The sequence below is a fragment of the Haliotis rufescens genome, unplaced genomic scaffold, assembly GCF_023055435.1.
Source record: "Haliotis rufescens isolate VD_foot unplaced genomic scaffold, xgHalRufe1.0.p SCAF_11, whole genome shotgun sequence".
NCBI lineage: Eukaryota > Metazoa > Mollusca > Gastropoda > Lepetellida > Haliotidae > Haliotis > Haliotis rufescens.
Window position 1 is genome coordinate 22,708,142 of NW_025963791.1, and position 20,833 is coordinate 22,728,974.

A 20,833-nucleotide genomic window follows, 5' to 3' on the forward strand; every position below is an offset into this window, starting at 1 on the left:
TTGCCCCCCCCCACACACACACACACATTTATCGCCGTGATATAACTGGAATACTTTTCAAAGCGGCGTTAGAACCAACTCACTCACTCATCATACATGATAATATACTGTAGTCTCGCCCAAGACATTGACTAACAACCTCTCCCTGTTCCAATACGGTACAGTCCTCACTGTGACAATAACCCATACGGATCGATTATCAGATACTCTCAGTACCTGTGTTCACCGGTCACTTGCTCTCACTGTGTGTGGGAGGCGCCAGTCATGGAGCCCTGTTTGAAGACTAATTCACCAGCAGGGCGACTGAGGGGAGTTATGGAGGTGAAACAAACTGTTTGACAGAATGACACATTTCATTCATAAGTGCCATACAGAGATGGATGATTTGTAGCGCCAGAGAAGCGTGTGAAAAAAATCCCAATGCCATTGGGAAACCTGGAGATTGTGTTTATAGTGGTGACAGGGGTCGTATTGTTGTTCTCTGTGTGTAGTAATATTTTGGTTATAGTGTTGGTGATTAAAAACCCCAAATTGAGGAACGTCACCAACCTCTTCATCTGCAACCTTGCCATCAGCGACATCCTGCTCGCCGGCATCGTCCTACCTCAGAATCTACATGATGTTTCTCATCCAACGGATTACTATGAAGGTAGGAACTTATAACAATGTTCTGCCAAATATGGTATGAGGTATTTTCATGTTTTCGTTGGTGGTAATACAACAGTGTGTGTGTGTCGGCTGTCAAAATGCTCGTGCATCCTGTGGTATTTGTTAAAACAAACTGAAAATTAATATTCAGAGAATTACAAAATTTAATGTGTAAATATGTTTGTACTTCAATATAGTTTCTAACATAATTAGACCCGTGAAGATCCGGGGTAGAATAGGTCTTAAGCAACCTATGCTTGTCGTAAAAGGCGACTAACGGGATCGGGTGGTCAGGCTCGCTGACTTGGTTGATGCATGCCATCGATCCAAATTGCGTGGATCGATGTTCATGATGTAAATCACTGGATTGTCTGGTCCAGACTCCAGAGTGCGGCGTAAAACAACAAACCAAACCAAAAGGAAATCTAATATAATTATGAGTTTGATTACCCGACAACATCATTATCTTCAGACTTCAAAATGTTTAGCACTTCTTGATTGAATTCGCAGTGTTATGAAATCTCTTCTTAACTGACATACCGTTCACAGCGTTAAACCAAACTCGCCCACTCCCTCATCCAAGGCAATTCGTGTATTTGAACCGATAAGTATGTTCTTACTTTATCGTGAACATATTTAAGTTCTAAACATATCTAGATTAAGATTATGTTTAGATTTTAAAGATATTTGAAGTAAAACAAATAGATTTTTGGGATACTGTGAGATCTCAGTGTTTTAGGTTCAGGACGTGTTCAGATAAACCACGCAAAACCTTGATCCGTTTAGGATTTATACACAGTCATAAACACGTTAAAGCTAAACTAGTCCAGAATGTGTTTGGTACAGTGTAACTATAGGATTCATATACACCATAAGATATAACAGAAAAACTTTTGAAGGATTTGAAGTCCACAGTTGAGACTGCCAATTTGCTCGAAACTGCTACCCCTGAAAGGAGTGTTCAGTGGCAGAGTCATCATAGAATAAGAGAAAGATCATGGCAATCAAATGACATTCCATTCGTGACCAAAACGTGTTATTCCGGGACAAGCCGAATAGCGACTCGTGCCCCTTTCATGGCCATTTTTGCGACCGGGTTCCGTCTTAGCGCAAACGGGCATACCTAAAACAATTGTCAACTCGTTGCGTAGTGGTTCACATATATTTCCCCATATATTATATATATTTCAGATGGAATTTAAAGCTCATCTCGACATGCGGAATTATACAGTATGATTGAACACATTTAACATTTTTAAATGCAAGACATGTGTAAAATCAAAAATTATTTCTGAGGGATTTTTTGACGAAGAACTTGAAATCATACGCGCACTCTGATTGGTTTGTCGTATTTTCGCACATAACATTCATTGATAGGGGGGCGTGTTTTCTTGCAGGTTACGAAAAGAGGCGAGTGGTGACGAATGATGACATTCGTGTACAAAATAGGGACCAGCCAGTTTACGTTCTGTTTGTATAGATTTATAAACATCTTTCACATCTCAGCCATTAATTTGGTCAGAAAAACGTCTATGGGTTGCCTGGTTATTCTGAATGTACCTTCACGTTGAGTGAATGAGTGTTGTTTAACGCCGCAGTTAACTTCAGCTATGTCACGACAAATTGAGTCGTGGCGTGGCTGAATAACAATCCATGTCGTCGATATCCATCTCTCTCGACTGATTGTTACTGACCGCCATGATCTTCATCAAGGGCAATGCACTGATTCTTGCACCGGTCAAATAGCGACTTGTTGCCATCACCACTAAAGAAATTTAATGAGACTTCACTTTCCCTCTATCTGCTACATTTAAATGCACGGTTCAGGAAATGTTTCCCTAGTGTATGCCTTGAATAAGTTAATGGAGAAATATATATCGATTTCGAACAAAACTATCTCCTAAGGTTTCATATCAAACAAACATTTGTAAAGACTTTGGTCCGAGAATATTTTTTTAGAATTATTTTACGTAAAATATGTCAATATATCAAAATAGCCAATATGAAATATCCAACATACAAAATGTTCATATACGACGATATATTTTACCCCATCAGAAAGTTACTATTTCATTTGTGACAAATCGTGTTTTTTCCGGGAAAACCTTTTCGTGAATGTTATGGACAGACACGAGTGGTGTCATGTGCTGGCGGATGCTAATTGGTTTCATGAAGTAATTCCGCAACTTGACCCTTTACAAAACGGAAACCCTTCAAGTTAGCCTCTCAGGAACCACCCGCAGCTGTGGCTGGTTGGACGACTATTTTATTACTCTGTATTTCGGAGTAGCGTATTCAGCGTAAGGAACTTGCTGAGATGTTTTAATTCCTTACTATTCGATCTACTTGCGATATATTTCATAGTCGATATTTCCGGTGACATAAGCAGTTTTTATTATTCATATAAGATGATCTAAGGTAGCAATACAAGTAATGGAACTCGTGCAAGTGAACTTTTCAGTGTAAACACATCCCGTGCTGCGTTTTGTGACGGGACATGCATCGCATTCACTACAGTTCGCCCTAGCTCATTATAGAGCTTAATAATAATAATTAAAGTTTAAAAATAACATACGATAACAGTTAAAGAATACCAAATGAAGCATGTTCGGTATGACTAGTTAGTGATGTTATTCCATCACGTAAAGAAACAAGGCAACATGTGTATCGTAGCAATTTTCTTGGTCCTGTTGGTTTTTAAAATATTTGGTCGCAATCAAGAACTATTTTACCAGCACATTACAAACATGGACGTGAACAGTGACGAACTTAATGAGTGAAAAAAACAGTAGAATCCTAATTGGATGTTCGATACCTAATCAGTTTTAGATGCTGTGTTTATTTAGAGTAGGATGATTTCATTTCTGTGTTGGAAATTAGGAGCGCAACCTTCTCCTGTGCACGTTACGTACCACGTGCCCGACCAATGGTCACGTGTGGTCAGAATATCAGCCTCGAAATACTTTCTACCTATGCCATATTGGGGGCTGGGCAAGGAATGGCATTAACATATCTTTCTTTTTGTTTTGTTTATGTCTAGTTTCTTAAATGTTGTTATAATTTTGTTTTGTTGTTTTCGTTAATATGTTGTTTATTGTTTGGATTTTGTTTTTGTATTGTCTTTTGTGGTTTTTTTGGTTTTTATTTCGGGTTGTTGTTTGTTATGTTTTGTTGTTGTTGTTGTTGGAGGGGGGCATCTCCATGAAACCCTGACACTAAGTATATGTAGAAAACAGTGTTTATTACCCTTATAGATTTTCATAACTTTGATTAACTACCTCCTTAATTGAAAACGAATAATCTCTTCGAAAAAGAAACGCAAATATCTGACAGGGTGTTGCCAACATCCATACAAAATTACTACCAAACATGAACTGGTCCTTTCTGCATGGATTGGGATTGAATTGTTTGGAAAGAATGAGGTACTGCAGAAATTTGGTGACAAGATGGAAAAATCGCAAATACACAACCACATGACTTGCAATTGCAACATCACTTGTTGGGCTAGAACAACGTTGGGTTTTCAAGTGCACAGCGAAAACACCACGACTGGCGGAAGCCAAACGCAACAACGCCACCAGCCGAGTGCAAACAGGAGAATCATCTTCAGATGTAGCCAGGGTTTTTTTTCTACGTAGCACCAAACACCATTGGACTGGAACCGTTATCAGACACACGGGACAACACGGGACCTTTCCAGATCCGGTCGACCATTCATTACTACTAGAGCACAGAACAGATTCATAAGGCTACGTCACTGACACCAGCTAGCAATACCAGATTTTCGTAGGATATCAGCCCAGACAGTGAGGAGTGAGGAACCGTTTACGCGCTGAAGGTATTTGCGCTAGAAGACCAGCTCGAGGTGTCATTTTGACGGACGTGTATCGTCGGCTACGACGTCAAAAGTTCAAGGTCACAGGGCATGGCCACAACTGCGATAAAGACAAGTTTGATTCAGTGATGAGTCACGTTTTATGCTTCTCCTTGCGGATAGTAGACGTCGTGTTTACAGGCGTCACGGGGAACGTTATACACGAAACTGCATACATGGACAGCCTTGGTTGTGATAGTTTGATGACGTGGGCAGCCATCTCCTAGACTGTCAGAACTGACTTGGTGCAAGTTCTCGGTAATTTTACGGCACAACGTTACACGTCCTTCCCATTATGCAACAAGCGAACGTCATTTTCCAACAAGACAACCCCCGACATCACATGGCAAGACTGACTACTTTTTACAGGATTCACAACATCCAGGTCCTGTCATGAACCCTCCAGGTCTCCAGATTTAAACCCAATCGAACATTTAGGGGATGCACTGGATCGACTGCGAGCATGTCAGCAACAACCACAGAACCTCCAACAGTTGGCACAAGAGCTGGGTGAACATTCCTCAGGCCACAATTCAGGATCTGATTGCTTCCGTGTGATTACGATGTCAGTCAGTTTGGGACTGTAATGGTGGCAATAAAAGATATTGAGAACAGATGACCTTCACCTTGAAATCTACTATCTACTGTGTGCCATATGGAACCTGGGTCAATGAGAATGATGTGTGCAACATTGAACAATCGATTTCCATCTGTTGATTATACATTATAACATATACAGCAAAAATCACATTGCTCTTTTTTGGCAGAGTATATATACGAGGGGTGTTCAATAAGTCGCAGAATATATTTTGCACTTTTATTTTTCAATATAATCTCCATTCACCTCAATACACTCATTCCATTTGTCCTTCAAGCTTTTAATACCACTTTTATAGAAATCCGCAGATTGGCCCTCTCTATGGCAGCCTTTATGTCCTCGTCATCCTGGAAGCATCTTCCACGTAGGGCAGATTTCATTTGCCGGAACAGGAAATAACAACTGGGGGCTAAGTCTGGGCTGTAGGGTGGGTGATTTAACTGTTCGAATCCACATTCACATAATTCGCATATGGATTTCTTTTGCTTTGCATCCCTCCTTGGTAAGGAACTTTATTAAAGCGCGTTGTTCAGGTTTGAGAGAATCCATGATTGTGACCACCCTTAGGTGAATAAAGCCATCACATCTAACTTATTGTTGTGTCTGGAACTGGTTATGACACGTGTCAACCTGATGTTATGACTAGTGTCACACCTGTCGCAAGGTGACATTGTTTGTGTAAACACAAATGCCCAAGTTGCAAAACTTATTGAACGCCCCTCCTATATAATATCAACATCATTTTGGGGAATTAATATGTTTGTTGTCCCAATATATCATTGCATAATAAAATATATCCACTTAAATTATATATCGTTAAATTAGAACGGACTTGATGCATGCGTCATACATAATTAAGTCTGAAATGAATAAATACTGACACCTCATCTACAAATTCCATAACGAGATCCGTTGATTATGCAATCGCTCCATGTCTGTGGCAAATCGACTGTCCAGCTGGCTATATGTCCTCCTCTTTGGATGCTCCTGGCAGGAGGTTGCCATGGCAGCAACAAAAGCCTTGTTCTCCTCAGACATTTTGTTTCACATCAATGGAAATGGACTGGCTCAAAACGTGACGTGAAGTTTACATCGATGATAAGGTCCCTAGGTTATTAAAACAAAGCTATAAACTCTAAATGCCTTTGGGCTTTCAGTTGATTGTCTAGTTAGTTAACAGGAATACTCCTGGGCGGCGTCAGGCAACAAACAAACAGTTCACGTAAATTGTGTGAGTACGGGCGCTACCGGTAGGGCATGCATGACATGTTTTCTCCTTTCAAGAACACACTGATTTTCAGTGATCCATTTATTAACTTTCACTACAATTTTGCCTTTTACGCCCAGTGGAATCTGTTTCCGCCGATAATCGAGACTGGTTATTCTCTGGCGTTGACGGTTTATATTCATATTGTATTCCAGGGATACCGGCATTAGGCCTTTTAAATAAACGGTTTTTTATGCACCAGTAATATTTTATGTGTCCATCTGCTACCTCTGCAATGCTGGTATGATCTAGCTTGTAGAGTGTACATATGGCCACAGTAACAAGACAGACACATATCCTGGTTCAATGTCACTATTTATAGCGTTCCTGACATTCATGATTTATACTTGAATTCAAGCAAAGATTCATAAAGTTGTTACTTGCAAACACATGTTAATACTTGATACATTAAAACACAGATCCATACGTGTTATATTTAAACGAAGATTCATACTTGTTACATTCGAACAAAGATTCATACTTCATATTTTCTAACAAAGATACATTCGGCGTTTGGTTTCAAATGTATCGCTGTCACATTATAAGACATAATATACACACAACTAATTAGTGTTAATCATTTGGGCTATTGAATACTTATTATAGCGATATTTCTTAACCACATCTGGCTTTCTCCTGTACCTATCACCTAACCTATGGTGTACTTTATCGGTAGGTCTTCGAAAGGGCTACATGGGAGTCAGGTTAAACACTTAATTAAGAAAAAGACGATACTCAAATAAAATTTCAAACCCAAAAAAGACTTCAAAAGAGTGCGCCTAAGATTAATGTTCGTTCGTTTGTTCATTCCCAGTTCACTGAATTAATTAATTGAAATCTTTCATTAGCTGTCGTAACTAATGATTTATGTTCTAAGAATTTAGTAAAGCTTAACGAGTATTGATGGCAGATATCTATTACGCATTTGAATTAAGGTCCTCTTGATGTAACCTAGTAATAAACTAGTTACTAAGATTAACCTTTTCATTCAAATCATTACAATGAAGAGCTCTAGCAGTATGACCTAGTACTGTCCAGCTGTACTCTTGGTAAAAAGCCTAGTGGTAAAAGCGTGAGCCGTAACGCCGAAGGCACGGGTTCGATTCCCCACTTGGGTACAATGTGTGAAGCCCATTTCTGGTGTCCCCCGCCGTGATATTGCTGGAATATTGCTAAAAGTGGCGTTAGACCATTACCATTCACTCACTCTTGCACACCCGTGAAGATCCGTGATGGTCTTCAGCAACCCATGCTTGCTGTAAGACGCGACTAACGGGATCGGGTGGTCGCTGACTTTGTTGATGCATTTCATCGTATCCCAATTGCGTAGATCGATGCTCGTGATGCCAATCACTGGATTGCCGGGTCCATACTCGATTATTTCAGACCACCGTAATATAGCTGGAACAGTGCTGAGTGCCGCGTTAAGCAACAACCCAACAAACACTCACTCACTCTAGCGATAGTCAGATACCTTTGTTTTATCATTATTGGGACAGGCAATCGCAGTATGCACACCTACAAGTGGTCTGGAAATAAGATAAATGGATAAATAGTGCCCTCAAGCCAACCATGTGTATGTCATGTGTCTTGAACATTTCAAATCACAATCTTGCATTTTGGATTACTTTTTACAAGTTATGTCCCTTCTATGTCCCTCCTATTGACCAATCAGATTCCACCTCTCATATAATTTGCCAAGTCAAAACTCCATAATTCCTGCCTAGTTCGGCAAGGGTGGTAACTGGATTTTTATAGCCAGTGAACACCCTGAACTTAACTGAACAGAATTGCAGCACTAATGTCGTCATCTTCAATACATCTAATTCATAGATTCATTGTGGGGTCATATTGTGTGTGCGTGTGTGCGTGTGTGCGTGTGTGCGTGCGTGTGTGGCTGTTTGTATTAGTCCGGACTGATGCCGATTTATAGTGCTAACCCACTGAGATACCATTCCGCAATTTAACATGAATACCCCACTCAGACACACTACACTGACTCCGAGCCAGCCAGTCCTTGTTTCAGCCGAGCGCCAGACAGGGTAACAACAAGTACCATCTTTTTAACGTCTTTTGATATGACGCTCCCGGGGATCGAACCCCGGACCTTCCGCTCTCCGGGCGGAGGCGATCTTTTAGAAAGGAGGCCATGTGAAATCGGTTGGTTTTTTCCTCGAACACCTGGTCTCATCACTGCTTTTTTGCCCTTTACGCTAAATGTAATCTATATCGGGGGCTCCTGAAGACTGTATATTCTTTTGTATTGACTTTTTATATTGGCCATCTGTCCACCACATAAATGAACTTGAAGAATTCTCCAAAGACTATCACGGATAACTTGACTGCAAAGAATGACGTCATGGATCGTTGTTGACATTATCGATAACACTCTTCAAACCGCCATATATACTTTGATGTGGTATTAACCTATACTTACTGAGCAAGACTGTCCTTTAGGCCCCGTGCTTCAGTAGGAGAGTCTTTGTGGTGACATTTCGGATTTATAGAGTGAACAGAGTTTGCAATTTGTTTGACAGTTGCGTGATAAAAGACGAAACTTTACTGTTTCTTTCTAACTTGTTAATTATACACTGACGTACCTGTATGTTTTGGCCTATCAACGTATTCCCTTTTCGCAAACCCCAGCAGGTTTGTCCCTCAAACATCACGTCTTATTTATCTTTTTCGCGAGCACCCATTGTCATGACTGATTTTCAGTGATCCATTAATATAATTTTCACCGCTCTTTTGACTTTTACGCAAACGAACCTGTTTCGTGGAAGAATGGAGGCTGAATATTCTCTGGCGTTGACTATTTTTAATTGTCTTCCCCCTCAATGTGTGTGTGTTGAGTGTATGTGTGTGTGTTTCTGCGTGCGTGTCTCTGTGTCTGCATGTGCGTGCGCGTGTCTGTGTGTGCGGGCGCGCGTGCGTGTGTGCATGTGTGTGTGGGCAAAGGAGGGTTGAGTGGAAAGGCGTATATATACTCAACAACAAAAGTTCCTGTGACACAAATATTTTAGTGTATTTTTCCAACAAGTAAAGTTTGGTTTTAAATGGTGTAGTACATGTATCGAATCAAGTCACAAAAACGCAACTGCTACAGAAAAGCATGCATTCCATGCAAAAGTTGACTTTTATGCAAGACCGATGCATTTCACTACCCAAGAATGGGTTTAAAAACATGTGCGTTTACGGGATCCCATATGCATTGTATAGCATCGTGCTGACAACAACAAAATTACGCAATTATTCAACATTACGAAATGCCACGCCTGTCCGAAAATGAGCGTCTGCGAGCCATTGGTATGCTTGAAGCAGGATCGAGTCAAGGTGATGTTGCAAGACAATTTAACGACCACAGAAACACCAGAAGACAACTGGATTCGAACAACACACCTACGAAATCGATTCCAGCCAGCAACAGTGACTGCAAGAAGCATCCCTGGCCGTCGACGATTATCTTCACAAACCGTACGTCGTCGCCTCAGATGTGCAGGGATTGTCGCCAGAAGACCCGCCAGACGTCCCATTTTGACAGGAAACAACCGTCAAGGCACGTCTACAGTGGTCTCGTTTTCACCTCAGCCACAGCGATGGACGGATTCCAGTGTACCGACGTCGAGGTGAACGTTCCGTCAATCATTGTGTCATGGAAGAAGATCGGTTCGGGGGCGGCAGCGTTATGGTATGGGTTGGGATTACAGCAAGACAGAGGACCCGATTGATAGTGGTAGAGGGAAATCTCAATGGACAGCGCTACCGCGACGAGATCATCGGCCCTGTTGTTCTACCGTTTTTGCGTCGTCATGGCCCAGGCATTACCTTTCAACATGACAACACCCAGCCTCATACTGAGACGAAGATGTGTTGCTTGCATCGCAACCAGAGGTCAACACACACGCTATTAATGTGTAAATTGACGTTTTGTCATGTTCATGTTTTTTTTTATGAAATCACGCATTTTCTGAAGTCAGTATGACAAATTAAACCATTTGAACACTTACAGGAGTCTTTTTTCTATTGCAAACCGAAATTGTTTCAGATTTGGTAAAAAACATAACTTTGCATTAAATCTTATTCAATGTCACAGGGACTTGTTGTTCAGTATATGTTATTTACAAAAAAAAGCGATGGGGGTGTATAGTTCCATCACTGTAAAATATTCCAAAATTTTAACTGGTGCCAATATGAAGTTACATTACAATTGTACATTATAACTGAATCCTTGTATTTTGAGTGAGTGAGTTGGGTTTTGGCCGCAATACTCCAGTCATATTACTACGGGGAACACCTAGCCTTGATGTCATTTGCATCCAGCACTATAACACACCAGAATGAAATGCATTCTGATCGCTTCCGATGTACCTGTCAATGTAACAAAAATGGCGGGCTTCAGACATGAAAGGAAAATGACAGGACTTAAAACCTCATTTCGCCGTCCTTTTTCGGACTGTGACAAGCCCCAAGGGTACCTCTTTAGCTCATCAATTAGTGGAAATCGGGAATCTGTATCAAGTGGAAACACGCAATGCAATGAATTAGTAACAGCTGCTGCTGGCGGCTGTTGGTAGGAGAGGGGGATTTTCAATACTTTGTTTGCCCAGTGGAATCTATTTCCACAGATATTCGAGTCTGATTATTCCCTGGCGTTAACGTTCTATATTTGTCACATGGCCACAAGGAAACTAACAGGTTACAATTACATAGAACATAAATTACTTAGCTACCTCTGTTCATTCTCTCTGGCACATATGTTAATACCGGTCGTGGTCGCGGGGACGTATTGTGTGCCACATGGCCATGGCTATAGGTACATGCCGGCAGTCATTATAAGTTGTCCAGCGGTCTCAAGGGGGACTTGGGTTAACCTCTATGTTAGTTCATGTTCCCAGAGCCCAAAGAATAAGAATAACGGTAAAATACCCCTTTTTATTTACTTCCTTTATTTTTCACATTCATAAAAAAATAACAGACGGCAGAAAACAAATTTACAGTTCTTTCCCATAGCGCTATTTCATTCGGAAACTATCGACCTATTTGGATAATGGCGTCTTACATAATTAAATCGAGATACAAAATTGCATTTGATATATTGCAAATGAGAGCGGGGAGCATGAGACCTTACATGTTAGTGGTGTCAATTGAAAATAATAGGATGGGTCTCAGTCGATCAGTTCTAAGGAAAGATAATATTTATGTAATAAACATTTAATCAAAGTGCAGACAAAATGTGCATGAAGGTAGTTCCTCATAGACCCCTGCCTGTAACATATACTGTACTAAACCCCCAGGGGTTTTCCGGGGTAGCATATTCCAAAGTAACATATCTGTTCGCCGCGGCGTTAAACAACATTGATTGTCTCGCTCACTTAAGCAAGAGAAAATATTGTTTTACTATAAATCATGCATTTGAATACAACACGTGACTGGTTGTACTGAGACCGTTGTAAATCACCAAGGTATGGAATCCTTGAAGGGACACTATCGTGTTGTTGTCCCTACACAAACAAGCAAAATGTGTCAAGATTAACGACAATGTCCCTCCTGGGATTCCGTATACCGGGATCATTTCGCTCGCTGACACCTGTGACAATTAACCAAGCCCATTGACATCCAGTGAATACTGTGATGGCCTGAAATCTGCAGCTGCTAGGCAACGGAATTGTGATTGTCCTCAGAAACTGAAGTATTGTGTTAAAGATAACAAGAGGACACAAGCGAGTCCAAAACAAGATTTGCGAGTCTGTCCAGCGCTGATGTGCTTATTTATGGGTCGCAAGAGTCTTGGTAGCAGTGTTGTATACAAGGTGTACTCCAGTTCGGATTAGATCAGTCCCTTCTTTCTACTCTTTGACTGTTATCGTGGAACGCATATCTGTGATAGACTGACAGATGACGCTCCAGGGAATATGGAATAAACAGACGATTAACCCGCGCATTTGCATTTCGCAATGGACATCTGTATGTTCATCATAACAATAGGATTTGATCAATGGCTCAATGTGTGTTAGTGGGTGAACGTGAATCACATGTATTCAGTTCCTCGTTTATCACTTAAACAGTTGTTCGTCTTGTCACAATGTCAAGCCATCACAGAACGCTGCTCACTGCTAGAGGGGGCGGTCTTGTAGCAGAGTGGCTAAAGCGTTGAGCTTTGACCCCTAAGACAGTTCTTGTCTCCCGTCGTGACCTTACGAGAACATTTACTACAACGACAAAGATACTAAAACGACAAAGAGTATACTCACTCACTGACCGCGATTACCCGGGGGAGTCAAGATAAATACAGGTCCCCAGGCCTTTATGTATTAAATGCCGACAAAAACCAGGAACTGAATAGTCAAGCTCTGTGATCCTGTATTGTCTGAGTGTGTGCCATCAGACCCATCTGCGTTTACCCCTCACCATATTTTTCAACCACTAGTTTTTCTTGTAAAGGCCGACGTAGTTTCATCATAAGCCCAGTAACGTTCATTTGTTCACTTGCATTGACAATATGTACATGTATGTCCTTGAACAGGATCAATGTTCCGGCTGGTGGACGGAAGTTTTGTTTGTTTGTCTGTTTGTTGTTTAACGCCACACTTAGCAATATCCCAGCTATATGACGGCGGTCTGTAAATAATCGAGTCTGGATCAGACAATCCAGTGATTGACATCATGAGCATCGATCCACGCAATTGGGATCGATGACATGCATCAACCAAGTCAGCGTGCCTGACCATGGACGGAAGTCCCTGAGTTTTATCATAAGCCCAGTAACATTTACCTAGTCTCTCGCATTGACAATTTATATTTAAATATTGCCGACTGCGGAATAATACAAACACTCACTGCATGAGGTGATCAGGTTCAGAGTACAATGGGCCAGACTCACTGCATGAGGTGATCAGGTTCAGAGTACAATGGGCCAGACTAACCGGACATGCAGCAGACCTCTTGTTCTACTCAAGCTGCCAGGCGGAACTAGCTGTGGTAACCATATCTCCGTGCTGCTCCTTATAAACGATTTTGATATTGACTTGTCGCCACACAGAACTATTCTCGGGGTTTCATAGTTAACACATCGTTTTTAGTTTCAACAAAATCAGTATACGCGCTATCGTGTCACTTGATTGTCTGGCCGAGATTTGCTGTCACTCTATTGTCCGGTCCAGACTGGATTGTTTAGAGGACAGATTCGTAAGACCAAAGGAACCTGTTTCCCTGGAGAATGGAGGCTGAGATATGTCCTCATCCTTGCTGTCATCTAACACAAGCGAAATGTAGTAGCAGTGGGTCTAAGGTGTGATATTGTGTGATTAATGGAATCTACATTTTTCTTATTTTTCTGAGTGTGCGTGCGTGTTTGTCCGAGGACTACAGTAGGAGCGCTGGGTCCCAAATTGAATTGGTCCAATTTCAAAACACAGTTCGTTCATCTTCAAGGTGTTCGGTGTGGGAGGATGTGTGTTTGCTTTAACAATAAAATAACTTCAACTCGTCGTTTAGTTTTTAAATAGTCGGAATATTACAATGGACAGCTTAAGCAGATATTTCTTATAATTATAGAAACACTTGTTTATATTTCAGTGACAAATATATGTCAATACCCAGGACTTCACACTCGTCACACTTCATTTCGTTCTTATAATGAGTATGTTGGGACGTTCCTAAATGTTATTCAACAGTGCATTATCAATAGAAAGCCTGCAGTGGGATCCTCATTCAGGATAACAGTTTGCCCATACACGCACAGCAGTCAGTGTAAGGGGAGAGACATGATTGTTTCTGGGTCGGCCAGCAAGATCCCAGATGACCTACAATCGGCCAAGTCACAATTAGCAACCATCCTCATGAGGCCGATCTCATTTTACCACCACGTATGGTCAATTGAAACCTATTGCGCCGCTTCCCACCTCCTACTCCGGGGTGAAAAGAGAGAGTAAATAGTGCGTCTATCATACTGATTCAGAAAACCTTCATCATTGATTCAGCGCCCGGCAAGACCATTTGCCAGGAATACAGTTCCCAAGCATCCTCATAAATGATCTTTTAAAGAAGAAATATGAGGTCAACAGCAACGGTAGCGACTGGCATTAGTTTCCTGTGCGAAATAGACATCGTCACTATATAATTACCTTGTCTGTTACTGGTTCAAAAAAGGATTCTTCACACTAACACCAGCACAAGCGTATTCAAACATATGTAACCTACATCACTTTAATGTGGCAGTGAACAATTACCTGTACAACACTGAACTGTTACATCTACAACACTAAACTGTTACATCTACAACACTGAACTGTTACATCTACAACATTGAACTGTTACATCTACAACATTGAACTGTTACATCTACAACATTGAACTGTTATATCTACAACATTGAACTGTTACATCTACAACATTGAACTGTTACATCTACAACATTGAACTGTTACATCTACAACATTGAACTGTTACATCTACAACATTTAACTGTTACATCTACAACATTGAACTGTTACATCTACAACATGGAACCGTTATATCTACAACACTGAACTGTTCCATCTACAACATTGAACTGTCATATCTACGACATTGAATCTATAACCTACATCGAACTATTTCATCTACAACAGTTAAAAATACGTCTAGAACAGATACGTTTTAACAAACTCAGAAAAATCATTCTTGTTTCAGATAATCAGAAAACAATTCCACATGTTTGTTTCAGGCGTGGTGCTGTGCAAGATTACCAACTCCATGCCCATCTTCTGTATTGTCGTGTCCATCTACAGTCTGGTCGCCATATCATGTGAACGACGCAAGGCCATCCTGCTGCGGGTGGAACCTGAGCGACCAGGTACGCCAGAGATTCACCTTGTGTTTTAAACAACTTCATGTTAATACACTGCCGGGCAAAAGGAAGAAAACATCCATGTTTTGATGGGGTGAAACAAACAAGAACTAATGGTTATTCGATGGTGATGTATTTGATACGGGTGTCATTGTTGTGTTTTCGGCGACTGTTTTTATCCTTTAGTCCTGGCCACGTGAAATAGAATCACGAAATAACGCGGTTTGTTTGTTTGTTGTTTAACGCCGCACACAGCAATATTCCAGCTATATGACGGTGGTCTGTAAATGATCGAGTCTGGACCAGACAATCTAGTGATTGACCTCATGAGCATCGATCCACGCATTGGGGATACAGCGACATGCATCAACCAAGTCAGCGAGCCTGACCACACGATCCCGTAAGGAGCCTTTTACGACAAGCATAACGCGGTGATTGATGAATGAAGACAGCTGCACACGTGCCGATACTTATTGAGTGAAAACACGCCATTCCGTCGATAAGAAATATTACTTACAGTAATGACAAAAATTGCAAAGTGCGCTTTTCAAGAAATTTCCATTTTCCTAGTGATAAACACCACCATTGAGGTTTGATCACGTAGTTTCCAACTCGATAGTTATATATATTGTTCCACGATCTAAAATATACGTCCTCGTATTTTAAGTAAAGTGTTTTAGGAAGTGAATCATGTTGCTTTTGTCGTTAGATCACGAGGAAGCAGTTTGCTGAAGCGTATAAGGTGCGATGCAGATTTGGATTGGCGATCAATAAGGAAAACACTTTGCTACAACCCACAGCAACAAGTCAAAATTAAAATCGTTTACAGGGAGCAGCAGGGAGATTGGTTACCTCAGCTAAACGTGCTGTATCAGGCAGACTCAACGGTCAGGTTATCAGGAAAGGATCTTCCGTTAATCATTCGTTGGTAAACCATTGTGCGAATCAAAAAATAAATGGGACACGGGGTGGCCCAGTCGTCGAAAGCGCCGCAATTCGTTGTGCAGAGTTGCCTCCCTTACGGACCCCAGAAACCTATGATCGCTTGTTCAAATCCAGGTTCGCCCTGATTATGTTTCTGGGCTTGTCAGCACCATACCTGTACTCGTGGATGAAATGTTCCCCCACATTATCCTGACACGCAATGATATAACTGGTATACTGTTCAAAGTAGCATAAAACCTGACTCACTCACAATTCTGCTTTCTGTTTTGTTCACTCTGCGTTCATTCAGACACTGGAAGAAAGCTACATAAAAAGAACGAAAAACATTTCCTTAATCATAAGAAGTCTCTACTAAAACAGAGTCCATTGTACGACTCCGACTATATCATTAGAATGTGCTTATGCACCATTATCAAACAGTGATGACAAATAAATGCCAATTTTGTAGGTCATGCAGCTTTAAAAATCATCCCAGTAATCTGGACGGGTGCAGCCGTCGTCATCATCCCCACAGTCATCGAGTACTCCGTCTACATCAGCGTCTCAGACGACAACAACATCTCCGCCACGTCATGCGCGTCAGTCACCTTCTCTTCGGCAGCCTCCATCTCCAACGGCTTCGTGCTGCTGTTGACGGCGTATATCATCCCCCTCATCTTCATCCTGGGCAACTACTTGAGAATACTGAACTTTCTCCGAGAGCACGGGCTTTGTGATGGGTCGAGGCGGAGGAAGAGCACTCCCAGAGGGTTCTTCATTTACCGCCATCGGGTGAAGATAGTCAAGATGCTCATACTCGTGGCTGCCCTTTTCGCCATATCCTGGCTGCCTTACTTTATACTACTCATATCACAGGTGAGGTTTCTTTTTGCAGAAAACATTCTACTTGAAGAGTTGCCTTCCTTAGTCATGTAGGATCCGCTGATCGGGAGTTTAAAGATTCGCCTCTGTTATGAGCATTGGTTCGTTAGAATGATTCTGGTATCGTGCAGTATTATGCTGGTTGGTTTGCCCAAAGTGCAAATGTCTGCGACCTGCATCGCCTCAGGCTGCCTCCAACATTTACATATAACTGAAATACCGTTTATTGCCGAGTGTTCTATGGCGAGTTAATAAGCTGGGTATCGTTGCACAACTGAGCCTCAAGGGATAACTCCCTTATTGCCCTCACGATATTTCTCCAGAAATCGACCTAAACTAACGATCGCGTATTGCTTTCCTTTAAGAAGTCACATCTTATTCTGACTTCCCCGTCTTCATGAGAAAATACCATGCAATTCAGGCATCCTTCACATTATGTCTAACATGCGGGTACCGCATTATTTCTGATTGCCTGTCATGGGCATACGCTCTTCGCCTTTGTTGTTGGATTGGCGTGCGACAGAGGAGCCAAGAGTAATAAACGATGTCTTGTTTCAAGACCAAACAATTACCCTCTGACAATTTATGGTGACTTCTTGTATGATAGGGAACTGTAAGTATGGTACAATCCTTCAATTAAGAAACAGATCGTTGAGGTGTTTCCCATATAAAGAAAACTTTCTTGGAAACCTGTAAAGGCAAGATCATCGAGACTGATTATTCTCTGGCGTGGACGTTTTATCCATATTGACCAAAAGAGGACAAGGTATTATAAGCACCCTTTACTTTAGGACCCACATGATGGAAATTCAGAATCATTGAAATGAACCAACGTTTCAGAAATGTTTTTGGAAGTTGTGTTGTGTTCAGGACATACCGACCTTTCACTAACATCTGGTGCCATCGCTGATCCATTCACACAATGTCCACCACTATTTTGCCGTTTACGCCCAATGGAGACCCGTGAAGATTCCGGGGTAGAATAGGTCTTCAGGAACCCATGCTTGCCGTAAAAGGTGACTATGTTTGTCGTAAAAGGCGACTAACGGGATCATGTGGTCAGGCGCGCTGACTTGGTTGATGCATGTCATCGATCCCAATTGCGTGGATCGATGCTCATGATATTAATCACTGGATTGTCTGGTCCAGACTCGATTATTTACAGACCGCCGTCATATAGCTTGAATATTGCTGAGTGCGGCATTAAACAACAAACCAACCAACCCAATGGAATCTGTTCCGGCAGATAATCGGGATGTTCCATAAAATGAGATTTCTAGATGTTATCAGGGGCGTTTATCAACCTGAATGTTTTATAACCACGTGAACCTTTATAATTTCGACAATAATTTGTTGAGAAGATGTTGGACATTCAGACACGTGATAAAAAGATAATTGTATTCATACATGACTAGTCATGTTGTCTTTAATTTTTTAAAATCATTTACAGTGAGTCCTTTCATTTTATCATCAGCAAGTTAACGGTTTGTTTTAATATTTCAGAAAATATCGGGTAGAGACGATCATATGTTTGTGGGTGGCCCTATAAACATGATCAAAATATCCTTAGCGTCGTTCAGCACGGCATACAACGTCGTTCTCTACGCCATCTACAACCGCAACTTCAGGGGAGCATTTAAGAAAATGTTTTACAATCACAAAACCGTTGTCGACGGTACCGATCTCGGCTGTAACAGGAGTCACAGTCGCAGTTCCACTAGCCTCCCTCTGGCTGCGAGACCACCAATCGTATCTCAGATGTAGACTGTTCCATCAAAACAAATGTAAATCTTTCTGCGTTCATGGTTATAAAACATATCATTGTCTATTGTGGGCGTCCTTTTTCCATGTTTTTTTCATGTGTCGTTCTTCGCAAAATAAAATAAAGTCCACAATTGTATCGATCACCGAACAATATACAGTAAACTACGGTTATAACGAACTCAAAAGGACCAGTAATTATAACCGTAGTACATTATAAAAATATACAGGATATATACAGCAAATGCCCGGGACCAAAACACAGTACGTTATATCCCTCGTTATAAGCGTGTTCGTTATAAACGTACTTTACTGTATTACCCAGAAATGTGCAATACAGTTAATAGAATTCGGCTTATTTATGGAATATGTTTATTACAGAATTATCAAATAAACCATAAACTGCTGTGGTGGATTCTGGTCGATGGGATTAAGACTAAAGTGTTGTCTGACACGCCCACGAAGTCATGTTCTACATTTTGAAATATGTATTATCATGACTGGGAAAATGTGCCACCGTTGTTCTTATCGTGTTCAGATCTCTGTTTGTAATATCATGCAGTTTATTTCAAGGGTGTTTTTTCTAAAAAAATGTAAATCACGGACTTGACAAATTGAAATCGCATTAAAAGCTGATCTTTTACTTTGATACGACACCTCTCTGTGTGTAGGGGCGGTCGGGTAGCCTAGTGGTTAAAGCGTTCGCTCGTCACGCCGAAGACGGGTTCGATTGCCGACATGGGTACAATGTGTGAAGCCCATTTTCTGGTGTCCCCTGCCGTGATATTGCTGGAATATTGCTAAAAGCGGCGTAAAACTATACTTACTCACTCTCTGTGTGTAGATCTGCCGACATCTCCAAGGGAGATGGCAGGGCGATCAGAAATGAAAGGATGTAGAGAACAGCCGAAAAATATAATTACGCGGCTTTCCTATTTTGCATTCGTAATCAGATATGCTTGTCAGATGTGTGCGTGCGTGCGTGCGTGCGTGCGTGCGTGCGTGCGTGCGTGCGTGTGTGTTAACTCCGAGCCGATCAGTCCTTGTATTAGCCCCTTAATGCCGAGCGCCAGGCAGGGTAACAACAAGTGTCATCGTTTGACGTCTTTTGGCATGATGCGGCCGGGTATCGAACCCCCGACCTTCCACGCTCAGGGCAGACGCTCTACCACTAGACCAAAGAGGTCATTTGTTTAAAAAGTGCGCCGTTAAACAGCATTTGTTCTTCCGTGTACTCAGGACACGAAGTTTGACTAACGACCCCGAATCTCCAGCTTAATTCGACGTTTCAATACAACAAAATAAAACTAAGTGAGCTTTAGCTGTATCATCCTCGCACTTCAGGGGCTAAAACAAAGATGACGCACTAAGACTACTGATAAGCCTCTATACATCCATCTGACGAGGTAAATCAGCGAAGCCCGACATCACACCTCCACGCGACAAGTTAACATGACAGCCTAAAACGAGCCTCCATAGGTTCTGTGCCCACACACATCTGGCAAACGATCACGGCTAGGGATTTGTGTCTTATTTACGTGAAATAATGAAGTAGGTCGGCAGTCACTTCCTATCTCCTCTAATGGCTCCTGTTAACCCTTTCAACGTGGCATGGAGATATTCTCGTGATGATTGTCACATGTGGGAAAGAACATACTCATCAAAAAAAGAAATGCATACGTGATATTTGAGACACAGCACATGAATGATATGTTTAGCATAAATATGTCACTACGTGCCAAATATGTGAACTTGTTGGACTCAAAAAGCAGCAACGACCAATTGCATAATCTATAAATTCCAATACAGAAAAGCAACACTTCACGAGAACCACGGGTACAATGGGCATGTTCGGCGCGGGAAATATCGTAAATAGGCATATAAAAGTTGTTGGGGTTTCGTTTGTTTGTTTAACGCCGCTCTCATAAAAGCTATATGGCGGACCAGACAATCAAGTGACTGAAATCATGAGGTGTTTTTTCTTGCGTGGATAATCGTGTTCAAATCCCACTTTTTGAAATTTATGCATGGACCCCAGTGACATGAACCAGA

General features: G+C 41.5%; 1 protein-coding gene across 1 annotated transcript; it reads left to right on the forward strand.

The window, feature by feature from the left end:
- Positions 1 to 257: 257 nt before the first annotated feature.
- LOC124132847 (RYamide receptor-like) lies at positions 258 to 18,786 on the forward strand. The gene is made up of 4 exons (XM_046496988.2): positions 258 to 649; positions 15,092 to 15,220; positions 16,608 to 17,014; positions 18,524 to 18,786. Exons 1-4 carry the CDS (start codon positions 421 to 423, stop codon positions 18,782 to 18,784), a joined length of 1,026 nt encoding a protein of 341 aa, XP_046352944.2. The 5' UTR covers positions 258 to 420; the 3' UTR covers positions 18,785 to 18,786.
- The last annotated feature ends 2,047 nt before the right edge of the window (positions 18,787 to 20,833 follow it).

Bases quoted from the DNA above. Each gene is read 5' to 3' on its own strand.
- LOC124132847 (XM_046496988.2), top strand. From the start codon at position 421: ATGCCATTGGGAAACCTGGAGATTGTGTTTATAGTGGTGACAGGGGTC. The intron at 650-15,091 runs GTAGGAACTTAT...TGTTTGTTTCAG, and splicing joins TCCAACGGATTACTATGAAG to GCGTGGTGCTGTGCAAGATT. The intron at 15,221-16,607 runs GTACGCCAGAGA...CCAATTTTGTAG, and splicing joins GGTGGAACCTGAGCGACCAG to GTCATGCAGCTTTAAAAATC.